The sequence below is a fragment of the Euprymna scolopes genome, chromosome 2 (assembly GCF_053919585.1).
Source record: "Euprymna scolopes isolate OS-2025 chromosome 2, ASM5391958v1, whole genome shotgun sequence".
NCBI lineage: Eukaryota > Metazoa > Mollusca > Cephalopoda > Sepiida > Sepiolidae > Euprymna > Euprymna scolopes.
Genome location: NC_136483.1, coordinates 151010050 through 151033626, shown reverse-complemented (window position 1 = coordinate 151033626; position 23577 = coordinate 151010050). Strand labels below are relative to the sequence as shown.

Sequence of the window (23577 nt, the reverse complement as noted above, 5' to 3'; positions counted from 1 at the left end):
TTATTGAAACAAACGTTGAAGAATTCATCTTTAGTATCATAATATCGAAGCCAATATCTCACAAGTATGATTTTACACTCGATGATGACATTCGACAAACTAACCCAGCTAGCAGATTAATATTATATTTTTAAATGCGAGATGATATATAATTATTTCCACACTCAAACAATACCGCAGCTCACACAAGCCATGAGAGTCACAAGCTGGAAGTCCAAAACTCGAGTTTCGCCCTCATTTGAGCTCATCAGTTATATATATACGAACTTAAAATTCGAAATCTGAGTGATTTGGGTGTTGAAAAGAAGTAGATCTATTCCACGGGCGGACTTTTCCGTGGTTTATCTGATGTGTGTTAGTTAATAAACTTTCTTGTCTTTGGCGTGTTAGCTCAGGTGGCAAGGTGCTCGCTTCACATGAAGGCGATTTTGGTTCGAATCCCGTGTTTGGATATGCTCAACTGATAAGCCCTAAGGAGGACGAAACAAGAGTCTTGGATTTCCGGTCTGTGTCTTTCATGACTTGTGTGATTTAAGGCGTTGTTTGATCGTCGAAATAATTATATATCATATCACATTAAAAACATATCTATGCATTTCATGTATCCTCAATATGCATTTTATGTATCGATTTTCAGTATTTACTTGAACAGTGCTCAACAGTATAGCTAGTTAAATAAATATAGTTTTATAATTCTCTATCAATTAAGCTAATTAAGCTTACTAAATAGATATATAGACAGTGTTGGGACTATTCCAATATTATTCCCGATTCCAATGTAATTATCGATTCCGATCCTTTATAAACCTTTAAATATTTTCTGATTACCGTTAAATGTTATGTTATGTTAAATGTACATATATTTTCACGAACGTAAAAATACACTTGTTGGGATGATGTATAAATTTTAGTTTTACTGGTAGTTTAAAATCAATAAATATTTATTTTATTAGTAGTACTAGCATTGGAACATTTTGCTTTAAACAAGCAAACAAAAAAATTAAGTAAAAAAAAAAAGAAGAAAATTAAAGAATTGTTTTTGGCATCGAAAAATACGCACAATATTTCCGATTCCGATACATCAAAAGTTCCGATTTTTCCGATTAATCGTCCCAACACTAATAGATAGATAGAATGTTTGTCGGACGTGTGATCTTCTATTTCGAATATATTAAAAAAAAAAAAAAAAAAAAATGGCCGACTACATCAACAGCTTCATAATCTGACCTGAACTTATATTAACCTTTTTTTTTCTTTTTTTTTTTTTAAAGGCGGCCATGATGCAGGTTGAACAAAATAATTGTTACTTGACATTTATAAAAACCATCTAATTAACAGTCACACAATACAAAGACGATCCCAAATTCTTTTTATTTTTATACTAGTTGTATCTACTCGGCGTTACCCAGGAGTTTTTGTTTCAGTTTTCGGTACTTGAGCATTTTAGGTTTAGTGGACATATGTTGTTTTTAATTTTTGACGAATTCTAAGGGAAGACAAAGACGTTTTTAAAGTTTATAACTTAATGATTATTTTCACTTATCACAAAAATGTAAGATTTTTTCTTAATTTCGTTTTTTTTTTATGAACTTTCGTACACTGATAGTTTCATTCATTTCAGAATTTTATTTCCTTGGAGAGACTTCATTCGAAATTAATTTTTTAAAAGTCATACATTTTCAAAAAACATTCTTAATTCTAAATACAAAGTGATTGTTGCAATTTATTTCGAAATTCTAATTATTTTATAAAAGCTAAAAAAAAATATCATTTTATTTTAATAAATCTTCAGATGTTTTATTTTGTGTTATTGATAATTTAGTGTTCGTTTTAAGCAAAACTTTAACTCATTTAAATGTCTCTTCTTGTAATTCTTCAAAAAATAAAAACAAAAATATAATCCCAAACCTAACATACACAAGTGCTCACTTTTTCTTTCCGCTATGCTGTTTATTGTTGTTGTTATTATTTAAAACTAAATTATTAATAAAAAAAAAAACAAACAAACAAAAAACATTATTTTAAAAGTTCAATTTAATCACAACTATTATAATTGAACTACATTGTTATAAAACTACGACTAATTTTGTTAAGATAAAATTGTTTTAATCTCTATTGATAAAATTATTGGCTGTACATAGTTTGCTAAACCTTCAATCTTTTAATACACGAGACTTTGCGAAGAATCTTAAAGCATCAAATGACTTTCTATTCGACAGTTCAACTGCTTCCAAATTCCTTTAACATCTATCAACTATTACCAAAAGATATAAACAGCTGACTTATTTTTTAGGGGGGAAAACTGAAAGGCATTGTGGTAGTTTTAATTTCTTAAGATATTTTTTTAAAAATAGGATTTTAAAATTCCGTTTCTATTTTACAGTATCATATTTTTTTTAAATTTCAATAAATGATCTATTAAATTTAAAAAGAATAATATGTAAAAAAAAATAAAAAATAAAAAAAAAGCACGCAAACACGAAATGTTCAACCAATTTTATTATTTATAGAGATTATACTTTGGAAATAAGATTAAAAATTTTCGTTATTATCGGACAAGGAGAGCTTTCAATTTATTTTTTTCTTTTAGCGTTTGAATTTTTTTTTTTTTTTTTTTTTTTTACCACCGTCGGCCATTTTGTTTTTCATTATACAAAGAACTCGTTCTCTAAAACTAAATAGGGAGGGGGACCCTGCAGATATAACCTGCACTTGAAATTGGATAGAGACGCAGTGCACGTAATGTAGGTTGAGGGTTATTGGTGAAAGTATAATCTACAGCACATTTATATAACGTTTGGGGTTTGTACTACTGTACACATAGATTCGAAAAAGCTGTCAAAAAACAAATATATAACAAATAAATGCTATCAAAGGCAAGATAAGTTACTTTTCTACCAAACTGGATATATTTTTCGTGTTTTTATTCAATGTAACATGTTTATTCAGCTCGAAAACCATACAGTGTTTACCGATGTATTGGAACATTCAAGATGGCGTCTTATTCTCTCTTTAATACGGTAAGTGTGGGAAAAGATGTTATAAATAAAAAACCAGATAAAATACTGTTAAAAACTCGCTCAATATATGTTACCGTGACATAGGTTGACATATATTCGGCGGGTTTTTAATAGTATTTTGTATAGTTTTTTTTATTTATAACACCTTTTTCCATACTTACGGTGTTAAAGAGGGTGTGAGACGCCATCTTGAATTTTCGAATACATCGGTAAACACTGTATGCTTTTCGAGCTGAATAAATATGTTACATTGAATAAAAACACAAAAAATGTATCCAGTTTGGCAGAAAAGTAACTTATCTTGCCTTTGATAACATTCATTTGTTATATATTTGTTTTTTGACAACCTTTTCGAATCTATGTGTACAGTAATACAAACCCTAACGTTTGCTTTCAATTTTTGAAAATCCAAATCTAAAAAAATATTTTTAAAAATGCTGATGGATACACAATTAAATATATACTAAAACTGTAGGCTATTTGTCTCTGCCTGTCTATCTGTCTAGGGATGAAATTGTAAAAAAAAAAAAAGAAAAAAAAAAAACTCATTAGATCATACACAACTTTTCTCAAGCAGGATTTTACGAGGTGGCATTAATTTTGACATTTAAACTGTCGTGCGATAGACGTTTATGCTGGATATAAAATAAAATGTCGTTTTTGTTGTATCTTAATTTTATTAAAAATATATATAATTTTATAATTTTAAGAAAGCTATTTATCTTGGTCAACTTTCGCTCGTTTTCCAGTTTTTGTCCCATCAGCTTTTGTCCCGCGATCACTAAACAAATTCAAGATAAAATATCCAAGTTTTCTAGTTCACTTTTATAAATAACAGTATAATAAAGTTACCCGGTTGTAAACTACGCTTAAATGATATTTTAATTTACGCAGATTTCGTATTTATTATTAGAGTCAATTCTCTATCGATTATTTCATATTATATTGTTAGAGTTCTCTATGGATTATTTCATATTGTTATAGTTCTTTATCGATTATTTCATAGTATATTGTTTCTAACATTCATGATTTAAAAAGTTAAAAAAAAAAAAATTAAAAATAAATAAATAAGAAAAACTATGATTTGAGTGCCATCAGATAGAATCGAAACCGAAACCCAAATTGATAGGGAGGATCGTTAATATGTTTTTATCATTTCAACCTCGATAAAGATTTTCTGTCTGTATCTTCAAATGATTCAAGTTAAAAGATTTTAACTTAAATCATCTGATGATATAGGCGGAAAAATCTTTATTCCGTCTATTGAAACAACTTGTAATAGATTAAGTTAATGCACTCGAGGTTGAAATAATAATAAAAAAAAACATATTTAGATCTACTAACGTATTGAGCACTTTATTATATATATATATATATATATATATATATATATATATATATATATATATATATATATATATATATATACAATTACTATGTTTTTGATGGATAAGATTCAAGCAATGGTGGGGGTGGGCGGTTCAGAGAGTTTTATGATTATATATTATAGGAATCAATAATAATAAAATATGCCTGAAATACTTCTTGGGGTGGTTTTTCCTAGAAAATTTTAATATCTCTTCCTAAAAAAATATGGGTCGTTTTTTTCTATCAAAAATTTGTCTAAAAAAACGAACACGTTGCATATAACATATTTGAATTTAAATAAAAGATTTCTAGTCTAGTATAGATATAAATTCGGTTCTGAAGAGGCCGAAAAGTTGAAACCTTGGCATTGGAAAATGTTAACCATCTTAGACTGGTGTTAACCCACTTTCGAATATGTATTCAAGGGTTGTTTTTATTATGTTCTAGCGGTATTTGGGACACATATTTTAAGGTACACAAATAAAAGGGGGCGTGGAGCACTGGAGCGGAGCGGCCATTTTTCGGTCTTGGTCACAATGTATGTTTTAACTCGGGTCTTTATTCATGCAAGGTGTTATCGCGAAAACATAGTTTTATTGGGTTTGTTTTACAATACACATTGGTACGAAAATGTAACCAAAAAGACCAAAAGTTTGGAATAACTAAACTAATGGGAGAATGTTTGGCATCTGGTAGAATGCCCCATCCCAGCAAAAACAAAATGATAAAGAAAATTAAGCAAAAAAAAAAAAAAAATGTAACAAATAAATGTTAGCAAAGACAAGATAAGTTACTCTTCTACCTATCTGAAAAATATTTTAGTAGTTTTACTCACTTTAAAACGTTTATTTGATCCGAAAAACAAATAATCTAGAGAATTACATGAGAACAAGAAAAATGGCCGCGAATTGACGCTTAAATATTTGTAATCTTGATAAGAACTTAAAAAATTAAAAAAAAAAAAAATGTTTTTTTTTAAATACTGTGTGAAATCCACACAATAAATGTCATGGTCACATTTACTGTGCGAGTTTTTAAAAGCATTTTGTTTTATTTTTATTTCTAAGTCATTATCGAAACTTCAAATATTTAGATGCCAATTCGCAGCCATTTTTCTTGTTCTCACGCAACGCTCGACACTATTTGTTTTTCGAACTGAATAACCGCTTTAAAGTGAGTAAAATCCATAGAACTTTTCCAGATATTTGTTATATTATATATTTTACCACTTTTTCGTACCTATGTGGGTTGTAAAACAAAGTCGTTTTATTTTCCAACGCTTAATTGATAAGTGTATAGGAAAATTGGGTTTGTATTGCTGTATACATAGATTCGAAAAAGCTGTCAAAAACAAATATATAACAAATAAATTTTATCAAAGGCAAGATAAGTTACTTTTCTACCAAACTAGATATATTTTTCGTGTTTTTTATTCAATGTAACATGTTTATTTAGCATTATTAAACATACAGTGTTTACCGATGTATTCGAAAATTCAAAATGGCGCCCGACTCTATCTTTAACACGGTAAGTTTGGGAAAAGGTGTTATAAATAATAAACTAGACAAAATACTATTAATAACCCACCGAATATATATCAACCTATGTCACGGTAACATATATTGAGCGAGTTTCTAACAGTATTTTGTCTAGTTTTATATTTATAGCACCTTTTCCCAAACTTATCATGTCAACGAGAGAGTCGGGCGCCATTTGTAATTTTTCAATACATCGGTAAATACAGTATTTTTTTCGAGCTGAACATTAGCTGTTACATTAAATAAAAACACAAAAAAATTATCCAGTTAGGTAGAAAAGTAACTTATCTTGCCTTTAATAACGTTTATTTGTTATATATTTGTTTTGCTTTTTTGACAACTTTTTCGAATCTATGTGTACAGTAATACAAACCCGGAAAAGTGCGTTTTCTGTAGTGTTCACAGGATGCGGTGCTGGGAAGACGGTCGGGTTTGAGACAAATAAATTTAATAAATTAAAACTAGTACGAGTTTTCGCAAGCATACAGAAATCCATCAACGTAAAAATAGTCACGCAACAAAAATATGACAATGTGCAAGAGACATTTTTAAACAGAAAAAGTATTTTGAAAAAAAAACTTTTATGCTCAGTATTTTGTAGAGACATAGTAGAGACTAAATATTCGAATATCAGTAACTTATTAATTTACTTATTTTGCATTCTTTCTGATATATCTAATTCTATTTACACTTATTGAATCTATACATATATCCATATTTCTTATATTAATGCTTTATCTACACTACGATGGCAGGACAATGTTTCGATCTATAACTAGATATACTCAGGCGAAAAGTCAAAAGAGTGTGTATATATATATATATATATATATATATATATATATATATATATATATATATCTTTTCAAGGGAAATAAGGTAAAAAAAAAAAAAAACGATAAAAGTGCTCGATATGTTAATAGAGCGGTATATCATTTTTTAATTTTTTATTGAGCCCATAATAAATTTACATTACTGTTTCCATTGGATTTTCACCCCAGGAGATGAGGTAGAGTACCAATTTCATCGGAATTTATAGGTGGGCTGAAGTTTAAACTTACAGAAATGAATAGAAAGTTATTGGGGGGGGGATATTAAATAGAGAGGGAGGGAGGTCGTGTGGTAGTGTGAGGAGGTTATATATATATATATATATATATATATATATATATATATATTATATTATATATATATATAACGTGATCCGTTAGGTCACCCATTGAGCCAGAATTTAAATAAATAAAACGACAGAATTTCAAAGTAGTTGTTTTCTGTTCGCTGTATCTCCTCTCTCTCTCTCTTTTTTTTTTTTTTTTTTTGCTTTTTTCTCTCCAGCTATGGGTTAGATACTATTAATGTTAATTCTTATAATCAAAACTCACGTCACAATTTAAACTTTATTAACTATATCACACGCACACATAAAAAATATTTTTTAAAACTATATAAAGTTTTGAAAAAGTACTCTTTCACTACTTTGTAAAACCTATTTTTTCTTTTGAGAATTAAAAAAAAAATTATGCATGTGAACGCGCGTGAGAGAGAGAGAGAGAGAGAGAGAGAGAGAGAGAGAGAGAGAGAGAGAGAGAGAGAGAAATCCTAGCGTTTTTTTTGTTTTTTTTAAATAAAAAAAAGGGGACTTAACCATTGCATAAGAGAAAAACATGGTGGAATAAAGATGGGACAATTTTGATATCATGATACGGAAAATGTCAAAAAATAAATGATAGGCAAACATAGAAAAATAAAAATCGATAAATAAACAGATCAAATATTGATGGTTTATGCGTCCAAAATTATGATTTCTTTCCCCCATAATCTCTTTATTCAGTACTTTTTGTACTTTATAAGAGCAAATATGTGCTTTTATCATAATTTTATACCATGTGTGTGTGCGCGCGCATTGTTGAAAAGATCTAACGAAAATTCCTGAATTTATATATGTGTGTGTGCGTATGTCTGTCTCTCTCTATATATACAATATATACATATATATATAATAAATATAATAATATATATATATATATATATATATATATATATATATATAGCCTAATCACGTTGACACACCGGGTGGGTCTCGTCAGATCACTGAAGTTAAGCAACGTTGAGTCTGCCTGGCTAGTACCAGATGGGTGATCATTTGCAAATTTTAGGCGCTGTATGTGCTCTCCGCTTATCTCGGCATTGTTTCCAGTCGTCCTGAACCTATACTTGCCACTGGTATTTAACAACCTCGACTCAGGAGAGGTGGTTGGGTATTGCGCAACTCTTGCCACAAAATTTTCACGCACGCACCCTTCTTGCAGTGGGTATCCATAGTTTGTCAAGACTAAAGGAAGCTACCAACCATGTGTGTCCATTATACAAATTATACATACATATATAAATACATAATTTATACATGACATTGTGTGTGTATATATATATATATATATATATATATATATATATATATATATATATATATATATATATATATATATATATATATATACACGCGCGCAAACATACATGTGTACTGTGCATAAGACATACTTAAATATACATTTCAATTTAATTGCACTCACAAACACACACACACACATATATTTATATATATATACACATAGTTTGACAGATAGGTATACTCGTGCATCATGCCGGGGTATTTCTTACCTCCAATCGCTAGGGTAAGAGCCATAGGCGTGACAGCCATCAATAATCCTGCCAGGAATAGGATTACCTCGATCCTTCGATTTTGTGCTCTCATTTTGAGATTTCGGTAAAAACGGGCGAATCTGCTGGATCTGTTGCCAAGAACTATCGGACTCCACTCTTTTTTTTCTTCTTCAGCCACAACTGATGGTCTCAGCGCGATTATTCGATATAATTAACAAAAACACTTGACACCTTTTTAAAAAAACTTTTTTTTTGTTCTCTCCCTTAAAAAAAAACAAACAAACAATCAGTTATACACATACAAAAAATCCTCAGTACGCAACAAGTACTTCAATAGTATATTCCACTATAAGTTGTTTGTTCCAACGTCTGATTTGATGTCCGGATTTAAAAAGACTGAACTAACTGTTCCTTTCCTCGCAAAGATGCTGCTTTCCCTTGCTCTAACTCCCCTCTCACATATCCGACCTTTTTTTTTTTCTTTTCTTTTTATCTTTTTAATATTTTAAAGTTCCATCCTCTCCTTCCCCCTCACACACAGGCTAACATTTCCTCCCTGCTTCCCGCTTATGTTTTTTTTTTCCTTTACTTAAAAAATATGTCCCCCTCTCTCTTTTCCTCCCTCCCATTCCCCCCCCCCATCTCTTCTCTCTCTTTTTCTTTCTGTCTATCTTTTACAAATGCTCCCACCGCTCAATTACTCATGTGCCGACGGCTGATGTAGTTGGTCTCCGTTACTGGGTGTGGTGGTCATGTAATACACTTTAGTGTTAGTGATATAGAGGTATCCCCCCTTCTCTCTCTTTACCACATTCAACACGAACAAAGCATACCCAGTACTGACTGAGTTACCATGAAATCGTCCCCCAACTTGAGGGCAACATTAAAAAAAGTCAGATTTCAATTTGAGGAAAATCCAGTTCCCAAAAAGTAGGAATAAATTGGAACAAAAGATTTTTAAAAAATAAAATAAAATAAAAAAATAAATAAATAAATAAATAAAGGAGTTTCACAAAGCTAGAAAGATTTCTCCTCCTCTATCCAAGGACATAACATAATCTTCTTTCTTTTTTTTTTTCGTCTTTTTACTAGGGAGTCACCGCTCATCAAGGCACAGAGGCCTCTCGGGGATAAGGTTAATTAGTGCCAGGTGGTCAGTGAGACATTACCGTGATTATTGATAATAGTAACTATTGGATAGAATTTGATTATTTAAGTGAGCGACTGAACAGGAACTTGTTTACATTGGACTTGAAAGCGACCATGTTGTAGTCGCGATATTGTGTCCCATAGACGGGTAGGTCTATGAAAGAAACTTTGCTCATAGAAGTTTCGTTTAGTTCAAGGCATAGATAGGGAATAAGAGAAATTCTTGACAGTTGTTGCAGTTAGACGAGTATTTTATTATTGTGAATGCTTAGCAGGGGGAGGGCTGTAGATTGGAGCTCAGTCGAGCATCTGTTATCAAAATAATAACAAAGCAGAGATAGACTTGCAAACGCTTCTTCTATGAGAAAGAGATAGTAGGAAGAAGAAAATGGCATCGCTCACTAGATTTCGAAGCCGGTTTTGTACTCTGTGATGGCAAGAAAAGATGCTCTAAACAGCTCCTTTGGCAACGAACGTGGTAACAGTGGGGCATATTTGGCTCTTAAACAGATGGGGTTTGAACCTAGAATGAGATACCTTCTGGAACGGTAGAACGATCCAACCAATTTAACTGCGACCTTGATAACAAATTTAATGCAAGTCTTCCCTTTCATGTCAAGGGTGAAAGGTCAGTCCCAGAAGTTTCTCAAAGCGACGTGCTTCCTTAAGAGGATAGTCATTTATATCAATTGGGGGTCAGAGAGTTTGTGGTGAAAAGATAGAAGCCTGGTTGTCATTAGTAGAACTCATTGTCGTGGGGTTGCTTCCTTGGAGCATGGTCGTCTTCAAGTCATATGTCACCAAATACTTTTCGAGCAGTTCTTTTAAGTAATCAGGTTCTGTCCTTCACTTCGATAGTATAGTTCAGCATCTAATTGATTACTAACCTTCATCCTTTGGTGATTATAGCCTTGATAAGTGGTGACTCATTATTATCTACTTATATATATAAAAGACACTTTGTGTGTGTATGTGTATGTGAGAGTTCCCTACGGATTCCGAAACGGCTTGGCTGATTTTTATGAATTTTCACAGATATACATTATATGTCTGAGAGTTTTCTAACATCGGAACAGTCTTCTAACATTGTATCGGAATGCTTCTGATAAGTATCGAAAATCGAAAAATCTGATTAAAGGCCGAACAGTCCAATTTTGACCAAACTTATAAAGCCTAACATCACGAGTACATTTGGTTAAGTTTCATCACCACACAAGCAGAAAGGCCCTTGGGTTCTTTGATATGACAAAGGCGCCTCTGGAATGAATATTTCTGTTTAGAACACAGTTGCACCATGGTACTTGACTTTTTTAATTTTAATTCAAGCCATTATATGGCAACATTTTTATAAAACCAACAGTTTGATAAGACAAGGGTGCGTTCGAAATTAATGTTTACGTTTGGAGCACAACTGAACCATGATACTTGACATTTGCATTTTAAACTTTAATACAAGCCATTATATAAAAATAATTTTACAAAATCAATAGTCGGTTCTTTACAGTGCAATGTAGACTACAACATACTATAGACTAAGTCACTGCGAGAAACCATGTGAACTGCAATGAGTCCCCAACTAGAGCAATCAATCGATTTGATTGAAAAATAAGTGATTTCACAGATTTCGAAGACAAAAGTGTGGTGTGGAACATTTGTTGATTCTCATTCAATCCCGGGCAACGTCGGGTCTCCTTGCGAGTACGACATAAATTAAAGTATGAAAGTATTTATTGAAATCGTGGTTAATTTAGACCAGTGGTTCTCAACCTTTTTTTTTACTTATGGACCCCTTTTCCCTTCTTTTTATCTTGGTGGACCCCTTCATAACTATCGGTCATCTTCTATTTTTCACTAATATAAATTTTGAGGTTTTAATAATCAAAGAAATATTATATAATTAAGCTTTATTTTTAAATGAAAACTAATTTAATGCAAATAAAGTATTCTACTACTACTACTACTACTACTACTACTACCACTACTACAACAACAACAATCATCATCATCATCATCATCATCTAAATTAGAGTGATAATAATTCTTTACCAATATCTTGTATTGTATTTTGTTATGTTTTGCCTGTGGACCTCCAGAAATATTCCATGGACCTCGGTTGAGAACACCTGATTTAGACAAATGACTACAACGAAAAAATATAAATATACAAGAAATAAATGGCACCGTACCTGGCTCATTTGTTTGTGTTTTCAAGTAGTTTTTATTGCTCTTTATTCAATCTCAGAAATTCAGTTTTTCCTAGCGGATTTGAAAAAAAACAAGGCCGATAGCCTCACGTGCTCTCATGTAATGAATGAATGCCTGAATGTACGATTGACATGAAATCCTTAAAGATAAACTAAAATGACTGAAAAATTGGCTGAAATGACTTAAATAAATAAAAAGTAAATGACTTAGAATGACTTTAATGAACTTAAGGATGAATTGAATGACCTTAAGAATGACTTGAAGGCTTAAAAAATAACTGGAATCCTTCAAAAACAACTTGAATGATATGGAGAATGACTTGAATGGCTTTGAGACTGACTGGTTGTAAAGTGGGTGATCATTTTACATTAAATTAATACAGAAAATATCACAATAAGTACAGCATGTAAGAACAGATACTACACTTTGAGATATTAAATTTTTTATTCACAGGAAAAAAATACAGTTGGGAAAATGAACAAAAAACTTAGGCACAAGGCCAACTAAAAAAAAAAAAAAAGAAGGGGGGGGTGAGTTTGGTTGATCAATCTCGTCTCTGTTGTAAATGTTAAATGATGTTTCTCTCAGCCAGCATCTTTTATCATGGTTACCCCTTTAAATTTGTATTTATGTGTGTGTGGTGGGAGAGGGGGGGTCCTACTTAAACCCTATTTTAAAACATTTTTTATTTATATCAAAAAAATACAAAAGAAGATAACGATATTAATAAAATTTCATTTGTGTCGAGGGACATGGGGGAAAAAAAAAAAAAAGACCCCGGTTAGTAAGGCCCTCTCAACCCTATCTGAAATGCTAGACCACCCGTTTCATTCTGGTTTGTAAAGGAACCAGTGTTTCACGGGCAGCCTCTAAATGGAGGGGGTAGGGGTCGTGTCCAAAATAGGGGAGAACAGAAAAATTTGACAGTGAGGGCGGGGGGGGGGTGTTAGTGTTTGGTTTGATTTCTTCCAAGCTGGGTTGAATTTCGAGAGGAGAGGGAGGGGGCAAAAGAAAAAATTGTTGTTTTTGGAGGTTGGGGGTCTTGGAGGCTTTCTAATAATGGAAACAAGATTTATTTGTCTGGCCAAGAAGCTCAAGGAAGTAGAATTGGAAAGGGGCGGGGATCCAACAGAAACCCTAGAACCGAACGCTCCACACCTAGGCGGGGAACACGTATTCAAATTTGGTCCTTCTTCGTACACACAGGTTTACTAACTGTATTTATCTTCTTTCAAAAGCCACACAATGCAGCCTTCTTCTGTCGCATCTGATCTTTACCTGTAGTTGGTGTTTAAAGAAAGCGATCAGATCCTGATCGGGAAAAGGCAGCACCCCCCCCCCCGGCCATCTTGCAGTCTCGACGTCCAAATCACCATACTCGCCACGGCCAGGATTGTGATGTAGACCATTTGTCTCTCCCGGTCCCACGGTGGCCTCATGTTGTCCACTACCTTGGATACAGTAATCGGGCGAGGATGCTCAGGGTTGATGCGAGCTGTCACCTCGCCAACATATGACCAGTACTGGCGGAGTGAGCGGCAATTGAAAAATGCGTGATCAGTTGTTTCTGCAGCTGTCGTCCCGCAACAGGGACAGGCCGGCGACTCCAAAAAACCAGAACTGCATTGTATATTGTTGAGGGGAAGCACGTTTCGGGCCAATCGCCAGGTCAGAAAGAAGTCTGAATTGTTCAGATGACATGAACCTGGCGCCCAGCTCCACATGGCGTGTAACTCACTCTGCTGCCAACCCAAACGCACGCATAGCAAGTCGTCGGCGGCCCCCCTCACTAGATCCCTGTGGAGTTCCCTACGGGTTGCAGTCACAAGGTCGCTGGACACTGGTAGTTGTTTTAACGCGACTTGGCACTCTTTCAGGAAAGCTGAATCTCCCCACGGCCTGCGACGACTCTTGATAGTGGGGTTGAGAATGAGGTCAGGAGTCAGGAAAGGTGGCAGTGATTGCGGGGTGGCACGGTTGATCATCTTGAAGGTAGTGGCTAAGGAAGGCCAGCCTCTTGGCATCTCGATGACAACTCAAGTCTGGCATTCCCAAACCTCCCTCACACGGACGTTGAATACAGACCTGTCTGCTCACCCAGTGTCTTCCTCTGTCCCAAAGGAGCGAGGATAAGAGTTTGACAAGAGCTGCTAGGTGTTGTGCAGGCAGAGGAAGTACGGCCAGTCAGTAAAGGATAAGACGTATGTGGTGCACACCTCAGCTCTACCCATTAAGGAATGTTCCCTACGAAGCCATGCGTTGACCACAGCTGCCACCTTTGACCGTACCTCCGACCAATTCTTATCATGCTGGAGACCCAGAACCAGGTATTCGTTCAGCTGAAGGGCGCCGGGAGGTTTGTGTTGCCACTCCAGGCACCCAACCGCAGTCCGACTGATTTGCTGCGGTTTATCTTGCCCCCCCCCCGATTCTTTCGTACTGTGCAAGCGCCTCTGACACGATCTCAATGTCTCTGAAGCCCGACACAAAGACCATGACATCATCGGTGAACGCGGATACCTTGGCATCTGAGCCACCAGGCAGAGCCATTCCACGCAAGGCCGAATTAGCTTCCCCACAACTCAGAAGTCCGGTTTAAAACCGGCGGCCTCTAAGACAGATGCCAGGAAACGATGGTCGACCCTATCGAATGCTTGGACTGATCTAAGTTGATCAGCGCGGCTTCCATGTCGTCATCTATTCCCCCTTCTAGGATTGCACGGATCAGGTGAAAGTTGCTCTGACTTGATCTCCCCTCACAGCGTAGTTCAACCAACTCTTTGATAACAACAAGCAGCCGATTCGACAGGACCTTGGCCAAAATCTTCAACTCTGTGTTAAGCAGAGTTATGGGCCTGTAGTCGTCTAACTCTTCCACGCCATGCCCATCACCTTTCCTCAGCAATGTAATCACTCCCTTGGTTACCTGCCCTGGGATGGATCCCTGAACAAACCAATGGTTAAACACATCCGTCAGAAGAGGCAGAAACATGGGCAACAGCCTCAATGGCAGACCATCAAGTCCCAGCGATCTGTCAGAGCTGACCTGCTTCAGCGCAATAAAAACCTCCCACTCTGTCACCCGGCCCTCGCAACTAGCCGCTCTAGCCGCCTCGAGGCAGGGAGAGTAGGCCAAATAGTCGCTGATCCGTCAGGCTGAGCCATTCAGCACAGGGCCGAATTTGCCTCTCCACATCTCAGCTTGTGGAGCAGAGGCTCCAAGGCCAGAATGTAAAGCTGGGGTGACAGCGGACAACCCTGACAAACCAACCGAGAGATAACAAACGGTTTCGAGCGCTTTCCATTGACTTGCACGACAGCCGTGGGCTGTCAATACATCACAGAGATCCACTTGGAGAAGTCTGGTTTGAAACTGGCGGCCTCTAAACAGATGCCAGGAAATGATGGTCGACCCTATCGAACGCTTTGGACTGATCTAAGTTGATCAGCGTGGCTTCCATGTCGTCATCTATTCCCCCCTCTACAACAGCCGTGGGCTGTAGATACATCACGGAGATCCACTAAAGTCTAGTTTAAAACCGGTGGCCTCTAAGACAGATACCACAAAACGAGGGTCAATAACAACCTGCAACCAATTCGACAGGACCTTGGCCAAAATCTTCAACTCTGTGTTAAGCAGTTATTAGCCTGTAGTTGTCTAACTCTTCCATGCCATGCCCATCACCTTTCCTCAACAATGTGATCACTCCCTTGGTTACCTGCCCTGGGATGGATCCCTGAACAAACCAATGGTTGAACACATCCGTCAGAAGAGGCAGAAACATGGGCAACAGCCTCAAATACAATTCGTATGGCAGACCATCGAGTCTTGGCGATCTGTCACAACTGACCTGCTTCAGCGCAGTAAAAACCTCCCACTACGTCACCCGGCCCTCGCAACTAGCCGCTCTAGCCGCCTCGGGGCAGGGAGAGTCACTCAAATAGTCGCTAAACTCAAGGACCGGGAGATCGGGCTGCTGCGTAAAATGCTCCTCGAAATGTTCTCGGAACCCCTTGCCAATCTCCCGAGTCAATTCAAGGGGGCGTCCATCCGGATGTCTAACTTTTGCAATGTCTTTGTCCAAGCCACGCCTAGAAATCTCATGACGTGTGACAGCGTCAGAGTTGACTGCTTTATTGCCTATCTAAGTTAGCTCTGACTACTTGACCTTTGTAGTGCTCGCTAGTCTTGCGCAGAAGGTCCTGCCTAGCTAGTTACTGACTCATCTTATCACCCTACCCTGTAGCCCGGGCTAGTTTCTGCTCTAGCTGCTTCTTCGTCTTGGCCTTATCTAGTGTGAGGCATTGGGCATACTTGACGGAGAAGCTTTTAATGTTGGCTTTTAGACCTAACCACCACTAACTCCCGGTAATCCCCCCACTAGTGCCTTTTTAATCAAATCTCTTAACTGGTCTCGGAAGTCTTGTAAATCTGGGCCTAAGATGGCGTTCCAATCCCCCATTAGCACTATACGCTTCCGACAATCTACGAACGCGTCAAGCTGACCGAAGAATGAGACCCTCTCATGAGCGGTGCTGAGCGCATGAACTGCAACTACCCGAAACACACAATCTTTTACGGCAACATCAGCCATGACCAGCTTGCCCACCGTATCTCTATGAACAATGTCGACTGTCATGGACAGAGTTCGTTTCACTAGCAAGGAGACTCTCTTCCCCCGTGGGATGCCATATGTCGAGAAAACTTTGAAATCCCGGTTCAGCACCTGGATCGCATCAACATCCACTCCCAGGGACAAGAGGTTGTGCCGGTGACAAGCCGCCCAGCCAGGTGATCTCAAGCCCCTCTCATTCAGACTGGCCAAATTTAAAGACATGTTACCTACCTTAGGGTGTGTCGCACTCGGCTCCAAAGTTGGTCGGCGTAAGAATGCCAACGTTGTACACGATGCTCAAGAAGGTCAGGTTTTTCAGGTCCTGGCCTTCTCTCACAATGCCATCAATGTCTAGAGGAAAGGTCAATTTTAGGGCCCTGTAGAGAGACGGATGGACCCACACTGGGACCTTTTCCTTGCACTTTTTTGACAGTTCATCAAGAGAGGAGTCGCTTTTTTTTTTAAAAGTTCCATTCCCGGAGAGGCCCCTTCAGCTGCCTCCAGAAGTGACCACAAGTTGCTCTTGCAAGCCTCTGGAGTTCTAACAAAAGTTATTAGGAGCAGGGCGTCCGGGAATTTGGGGTAGTGGTCCGGTTTGCATTGGTGTGGGGGTAGGTGTTAGTGCGGTGTCAGGTGTTGGTGTGGTGTACGGTGTTGTTGTGGTATGTGTGGTGTCTGGTGTTGGTGCTGTGTTGGGTGTTGGTGTGGTGGTTGGTGCAGTGTTTGGTGTTGGTGCGGTGTCTGGTTTGGGTGTTGGGGTGGGGTTTGTTGTTGTTGTTTGGGATGGTGTATACTCACAGGGGCTGGGGGCCACCTTTTCTTCCCCTTCCATCTTTTTAACTCTTTTTTTCTTTCTTTTTTTTTCCTCGAATGGACTGGGGAATGGGGGTTTGTTTTCCCTCCCACTCATTGGCAGACCCATCTTCTGAGGAGCAGTCCTTCCTTCTCTTGGTCCCCGATTCAGTTCGTCTGGGGGCCAGTCGTTGTTCCTGGGGTGTTTTTTCTGCTCCTCTTGCTGTTGTTGATGATGCTTCTGCCGCTGCTTCTACTGCGGTTGCTGCTGCTGTTTCGGTTGTGACGTCTTTGGCTGCGTCATTGTGTTCTGGTCGCTTGGGTGGTATCGGCTGCAGCGGCTGTTGCTGTTGCTGTGGCACTTGTTTTCTGTCCGCTTGCTGGCTGGAATTGGGGGACTTTGTTTTCCCCTTTCGACTCACTGTGACCCATCCAATGCTGAGGGGATGGGTCCTCTGGCTTGGTTATCATCTCTGGGGCACAATGCTTGTCGGCAGCTGTAGGGGCTTTGGTCGGATTTCTTTTGGGGCAATCCTTGGCCATGTGTCCCTTCTGCTGACAGTGCCAGCAGTGCGGTCTCCGTCCCTCTAGTATGACGGACATTATTCCTTCTTTGCACCTCAGTGTCGCTGGTATTTGGTTGAAGCCAGCTTTGTCGAGGCGCATCTGGAGTCTGTAGTCCCCAGTCAGTATGTCCCTCTTCTTGCTTGTTGGAGCCACAGACACCACGTCCCCGTACTGGCTGAAGACCGCTCCTAGTTGTTTTGCTCCCAGGAGACAGGGGACGTTCAGTACGGCGACATTGGTGACCATTTGACTAAAGTATTCTGGCTGGAGTTTGATGTTTTTCCAGTGCAGATTGGTCCTATTGGCTGTCTCTTTGGCCTCTCTTTGGTTTGGGAGCAGGACGTCCCACATTGCGTAGCTCCTCCTGCATATGTATTTGGCTGGAATCTTCAGATCCAGGAGGAGGTCCACCATGTTGTCTTTGTCTATCCTGTGAGGCCTCTTTTCTTTGTGTCCGAGGTGATAAAAGCCACTATCCTCTTCTTAAGGTCCTCTGCGGCGCCTGGAAGGGGTTTTGTAACATTCCCTCCCGTGACGTCCTTGTAAGTGGACTCGAAGAGGTCTTGGTATTTCTGAGGGGACATTTGGGTTTGTGGACCCCATTCAGTGTCTTCCTTACTGGCAATGTGGGTCCAGGACAATGTCGTCTGGCTTGGGTGTTGCTGTTGCTGCTTCTGGAGGGGTGGCTAGTTGGGGCTTAGTCTCTTGGGGAGCATTGAAGCAGGCTGGATCTTTGGTCACTCCGCCGAAGATCTTTAAAGACGCTATTGCTTCATTGATTAGCGCTTTAGTCCTTCTAGCTACTCCATCCTCATCATTTTCCCCTATTTCCGTGAGGGGGTTGTCCTCTTGGGGAGCTGGAGTGCTACATTTGGGTGATGGTGTGGTGGGGTGAGGATCCGGGGGTGCCACTGGCTGTGGTCCGCCCGTGACATCCATTGTCTCCTCGTCCCTTGATTTCTCCTCCTCTTTTGCTGGGTGGTTGGGGGATCAGGAGTAGAGGGGTCGCCTTCAGATGACGAGGATTTAGGTGTAAGAGGAGCCACAATGTATGGTCCACCTGAAACGTTCTTCGTTCCCTCGTCCGCCTTTGACTTTGCTCCCTCAGCCGGGGAGTGGCCCTCTTGGGGAACAGGGTCCAGACTTGGTTTTTCACCAGTTGGTGGCTTCTCCAAGGTCGCCGCGGGCTACGGCCCTACCCTGCCTTTCTCCTCTTCTTCTGGGTAGCTGGGAGTTGCTCCCTCCATCAGGGAGCTTTCTAAGGGAGCAATGTGGTGCAACTGAGGCGGTATGTCCCCTCTGCCCGGCATTGTGGAGTGGTTTCACTGGCCGCAGACCAAAGTGTAGCGGGGGGAAAAGAAAAAATAGGGGAGAGGAGGGGTAGGGGGGGCGGAGCGGGATCAGAAGAGAACAGAGATTTGACCTCTTCTTGCGGGGACGTCGGGTTAGCAGCTCAAATACCCCGTGAGGGGGAGAGCAGAGAAGGAAGACGCAGTGGGTGCTAGCGGGTCAGGGTGCCGTGTCGCAATTAAAAGAGAGAGGGGATAGACATCTCTGCTCAGAGAGGGGAGCAGAAACGAAATACCCGCCCTACCTACAAACAACTCCAAGGAAGCGAGAAAGTGAACCTGGTCTGCTCAATCCACTGGGAGAGCAGCGAAGGAAGACAAAGTTTTGGGCCTGGCAGGTCAGAGTGCTGCTCAGGCAATTAAGAGAGGAGAGAATAGACCATTTCAACCTCAGAGGAGAAGAGGAAACGAAGTACCCAACAAACTAAAGCTAACCCGACCAGGTCGCATCTACCAAAGAAAGTGTTGTCCATCCCAAAAACAGCAAAGTGCCAAAGAAGGGATCATTTTCGGGTCCAGACTACCACACAATGGCGTCAGCCCTGGGGGAGCAAAGAGGGTCCTGACTCTCCAAAAAAGAGGCTCGGTCCCACTAACAAAAGTTAATGCGTCACGAAAGTGACAAAAGTGAAACCTTGAACTTAACCTGAGGGGACAAGTGGCAGAGCCCTTTGAAAAAAGATAAAAAATGAGGTAACTTGGAGAACAGATACTACACTTTGATCTTGGCCAAAAGGCCAAGAAAAGGGTATTTATTTGCTCCCCCACCGAGCAAATTAGGCACAAGGCCGATTTTTAATGTGAGGAATGAAGGGGAAATGGGGACCAACTCCCCGGGGAGTAGGGGAGCTGGATAGTGACAATTGGTATGAAGGGTTGCCCCTACATTGACCAAGGTTTTATATGTGGGGTTTCCCCCACATATGATCTTTGCTTGCAGTATCTGCCGGAACAGATATGTTCTGTTAATACGCACTATGCAGAAGGATTTCATGATTATTTATTCACTGTGAGTATTCACACACATCATTTTCAATAATAACTCACTGACAATAACAAATAGTATTTCCTGGAGTCTGAGTGACAAGAAGTCTTCCTGAGATTTCTAGCACTCTCCGACTCTTTCAACTAGTGCTACCAGATCAAGTTGTCTGAAGATACTGAGTTTCTTGGCCTAAAATGCACCAAACACTGATATTATTATTTTTTTCCTTTCCATTTACAAAAACTCAATCATGTTCTACAAGGTTAAAAACAAAAACAACAATTTTCCTCTACAAAACAACCAATTCAAACACCATGAATAAATATTGGAAGACACGAAGAACTTACAGCATAAAATCTTTTTTTCAAAATTACCTGATTCGGCATTAAATAAAGGGTTGATATGCCGCAAAACAAAGGAACCAAACCACCTCTTTCGATAACCGCAGCAAATCATTCTGTGTTATCGCAAAAGCTGTTTACCATTGACTTTTTTGCTTACATCGATCGTGTGTCTTCTTTAGAATTTAAGTGGTAAAAGCCTCTCTGTAAAGCCGAAGTTAACCGGAAGTCGTTCGCACTATTATAGACTATGAAAGCCGAAATATTCCGGGATCAGACGACCTTTTTTTTTTTTTTTTTTTTTTTTTTCTCAGAAGAAAATTTTAAACAAATTTAAAACCTATATACTGTTAAAACGTTATGGTATTTTGGGAGTTTGTTCGTAGGCAAATAGAATCTTACAATTCCGCGACAAAAAAATAAAAAATAAAAAAATAAATAAATAAAAAGACTAGGTCGAGTAGTAGTACATTTTATTAAGGGAGTAATTTTACGATGTCAACATCCGAGTTTTAATCACGGCTGAAACTAACGTATTTCGTTTGAACGGGTATCTGTTTTATAAATTCAAAATCATTAACATTAATATAATATAAATTAATATAAAAACATTGCATAAATATTTTAAGTGACCATTTTGACAATCCGCACACAAGTAAATAAAAAGAGTGTTCGGCATAGTTAAAACCAAATTATTTCTGCTTTAAAAACATAAATTCTGGTGTTTTTAATCCCAGTAAAAAAACAAAATTAGGTAAACCCTTTTCGGTCTATTTATGCCAAATCCAGTAGTTTAGAAAACTGGTCTTTATGTTTCCAATTATTTATTCATGAAGTTTAGTTGGGTTGTTTTGAAGTAAAAAAAAAATCTTTTTTTTTTTTTTTTTTAATTTTTGTGAAAAAATCTTGTTACTCTCCAAAAGGAAAGTATTTGATCCAGGCGGTTGTTTTCGAAGATGTTCTTATACGCGATTTAATGAAATCGTACACATGAAGCGTGTTCAATGGTTGTCAACCAGAATAATAGGAGGACTCCACACTATTACCAAGAAATAGGGGATCCAAATACTAAATTTATTCTCACTTACGCAGTGGATGACGCGAGGAGACTTGATTCTATCCTACAACATCTTCAACGGGAATGTAAACCTACGTTTCGAGAAATTTGGCGTTGTGCTGAAAAATTATTCAAAGTATACGTGGATGTAAGTATTATTCAAACTATACGTGGATGTCAATGGTATTCAAACTGTACGTGGATGGAAATAGTATTCAGACTATACGTGAATGTAAATATTATTCAAATTATGCCTGGATGTAAATATTATTCACACTTATTAACTTACGTGGATGTAAATATTATTAAAACTATACGTGGATGTAAATATTATTCAAACTATACGAGGATGTAAATATTATTCAAACTATACGTGGATGTAAATATTATTCAAACTATACGTGGACGTAAATATTATTCAAAGTATACGTGGATGTAAATATTATTCAAACTATACGTGGATGTAAATATTATTCAAACTATGCCTGGATGTAAATACTATTCACACTTACGTGGATGTAAACGTTATTCAAACTATACGGGGATGTAAATATTATTCAAACTATACGTGGATGTAAATATTATTCAAACTATACATGGATGTAAATATTATTCAAACTATACATGCATATAAATAATATTCAAACTATACGTGGATGTAAATATTATTCAAACTATACAAACATGCATGCAGCGGCCCTGTTGTTTTGACATCGTCAGCGGCTACGGCTCTCCAAATTGTAGAGCCAGAGTAATCTTGGGAAGACAAGTAAAAACGGTAGTTTTCTACTGCTTTCCGTCTTGATTTGGGAGTGTATCTTCCCTGTAAGTTAAACGCACCCCCAGATACCAACCTGGGAATTTCTTACAACTCGGCACGGTACATACAGCGCCTAGTCTTCCCAAATGTTCACTTTTCTGGTACTGGCCAAGCTCATCGTTGCTTAACTTCAGCGATCTGGTGAGAACTTGTGTGGCATCGTGATTTTGCCGTATGAACTATACACGTTCTTATACATGGCTTGTTGCACTTTGCTATTTCTTTTCCAAATAAATTCGATTAGATCTGATTTCCTACAAAGAAGTTTACGAGGCACAATTTTTATACGGTATAAACAGTCAATCAAATGAGCTAAAAATGTTAACGAAAATGGAAACAAGTATGAAAAGAAAAATTTAAATAAAAAGAAACATGTATAGATCCGTCTAGACTCGGGATAGTATTTACGGTTTTATTAAGACATTAGTGTGGCACTTGGGGTTTACTTAAGATTTAGCATGTAATTTATAGTTCCATTCAAACTCCGGGTACCATTTTAGGGCTTCATTAAGATCTATTGTGACATTTTCGCTTTCATTAAAACATGGGGTGGAATTTAAAATGACATAATTACCTTGTGTGGCATTTAGGGTTTCATTAAAAGTTAATGTGGTATTTGGGGTCTCATTAAGACCTAGCGTGTAATTTATACTTCCGTTCAAACTCAGTTGCCATTTAAGGGTTTCGTTAAAATTCAGTGTGGCATTTCACGGTTCATTCAACCTTAGTGTGCCATTTAAGGCTTCATTCAGACCTAGGTGGCATTAAGTTTCGTTTAAACTCAGTGTGCTATTTAGGGTTTTATTAAGATCCAATGTAGCGTTTAAGTTTTTAATCAGACCTATTATGGCATTTAGAGTTTCATTAAGACCGATATTTTATGTCCGTGTGACTCAAAAAAGAAAAAAAATGAGCCGCGGTGTCCGGGCTCAAACATCAAACTATGTGTGTTATTTAGGGTTTCATTAAGATTCAGTGTAGCATTTGAAGTTGTATTTATTTATTTTACATAGCAATCATGACTTATTAAGGCCGGGGTCCATTCGAGGATAAGGGTTATTGAGTGTACAGTAGTCAATGGGATAATATTGTGGTAATCGTTAGTAATG

The 23577-nt window shown here is 38.0% G+C and overlaps 1 protein-coding gene and 1 pseudogene across 2 annotated transcripts in view; both read right to left on the bottom strand.

The window, feature by feature from the left end:
• LOC145297654 (uncharacterized) overlaps nt 1-9048 on the bottom strand; it is a 99997-nt gene extending 90949 nt beyond the window's left edge. Inside the window, exon 1 of one of the 2 annotated variants that reach the window (XM_080143823.1) lies at nt 8585-9048. In XM_080143823.1, coding sequence (XP_079999949.1) covers nt 8585-8678 — 94 coding nt within the window. In that variant the 5' untranslated portion in view covers nt 8679-9048. The remainder of the gene's footprint in view (nt 1-8584) is intronic. The other variant, XM_080143832.1, reaches the window with a different exon arrangement.
• Nucleotides 9049-19867: 10819 nt separating this feature from the next.
• On the bottom strand, nt 19868-20015 carry LOC145242529 (U2 spliceosomal RNA; annotated as a pseudogene).
• Between the last annotated feature and the right edge of the window lie 3562 nt (nt 20016-23577).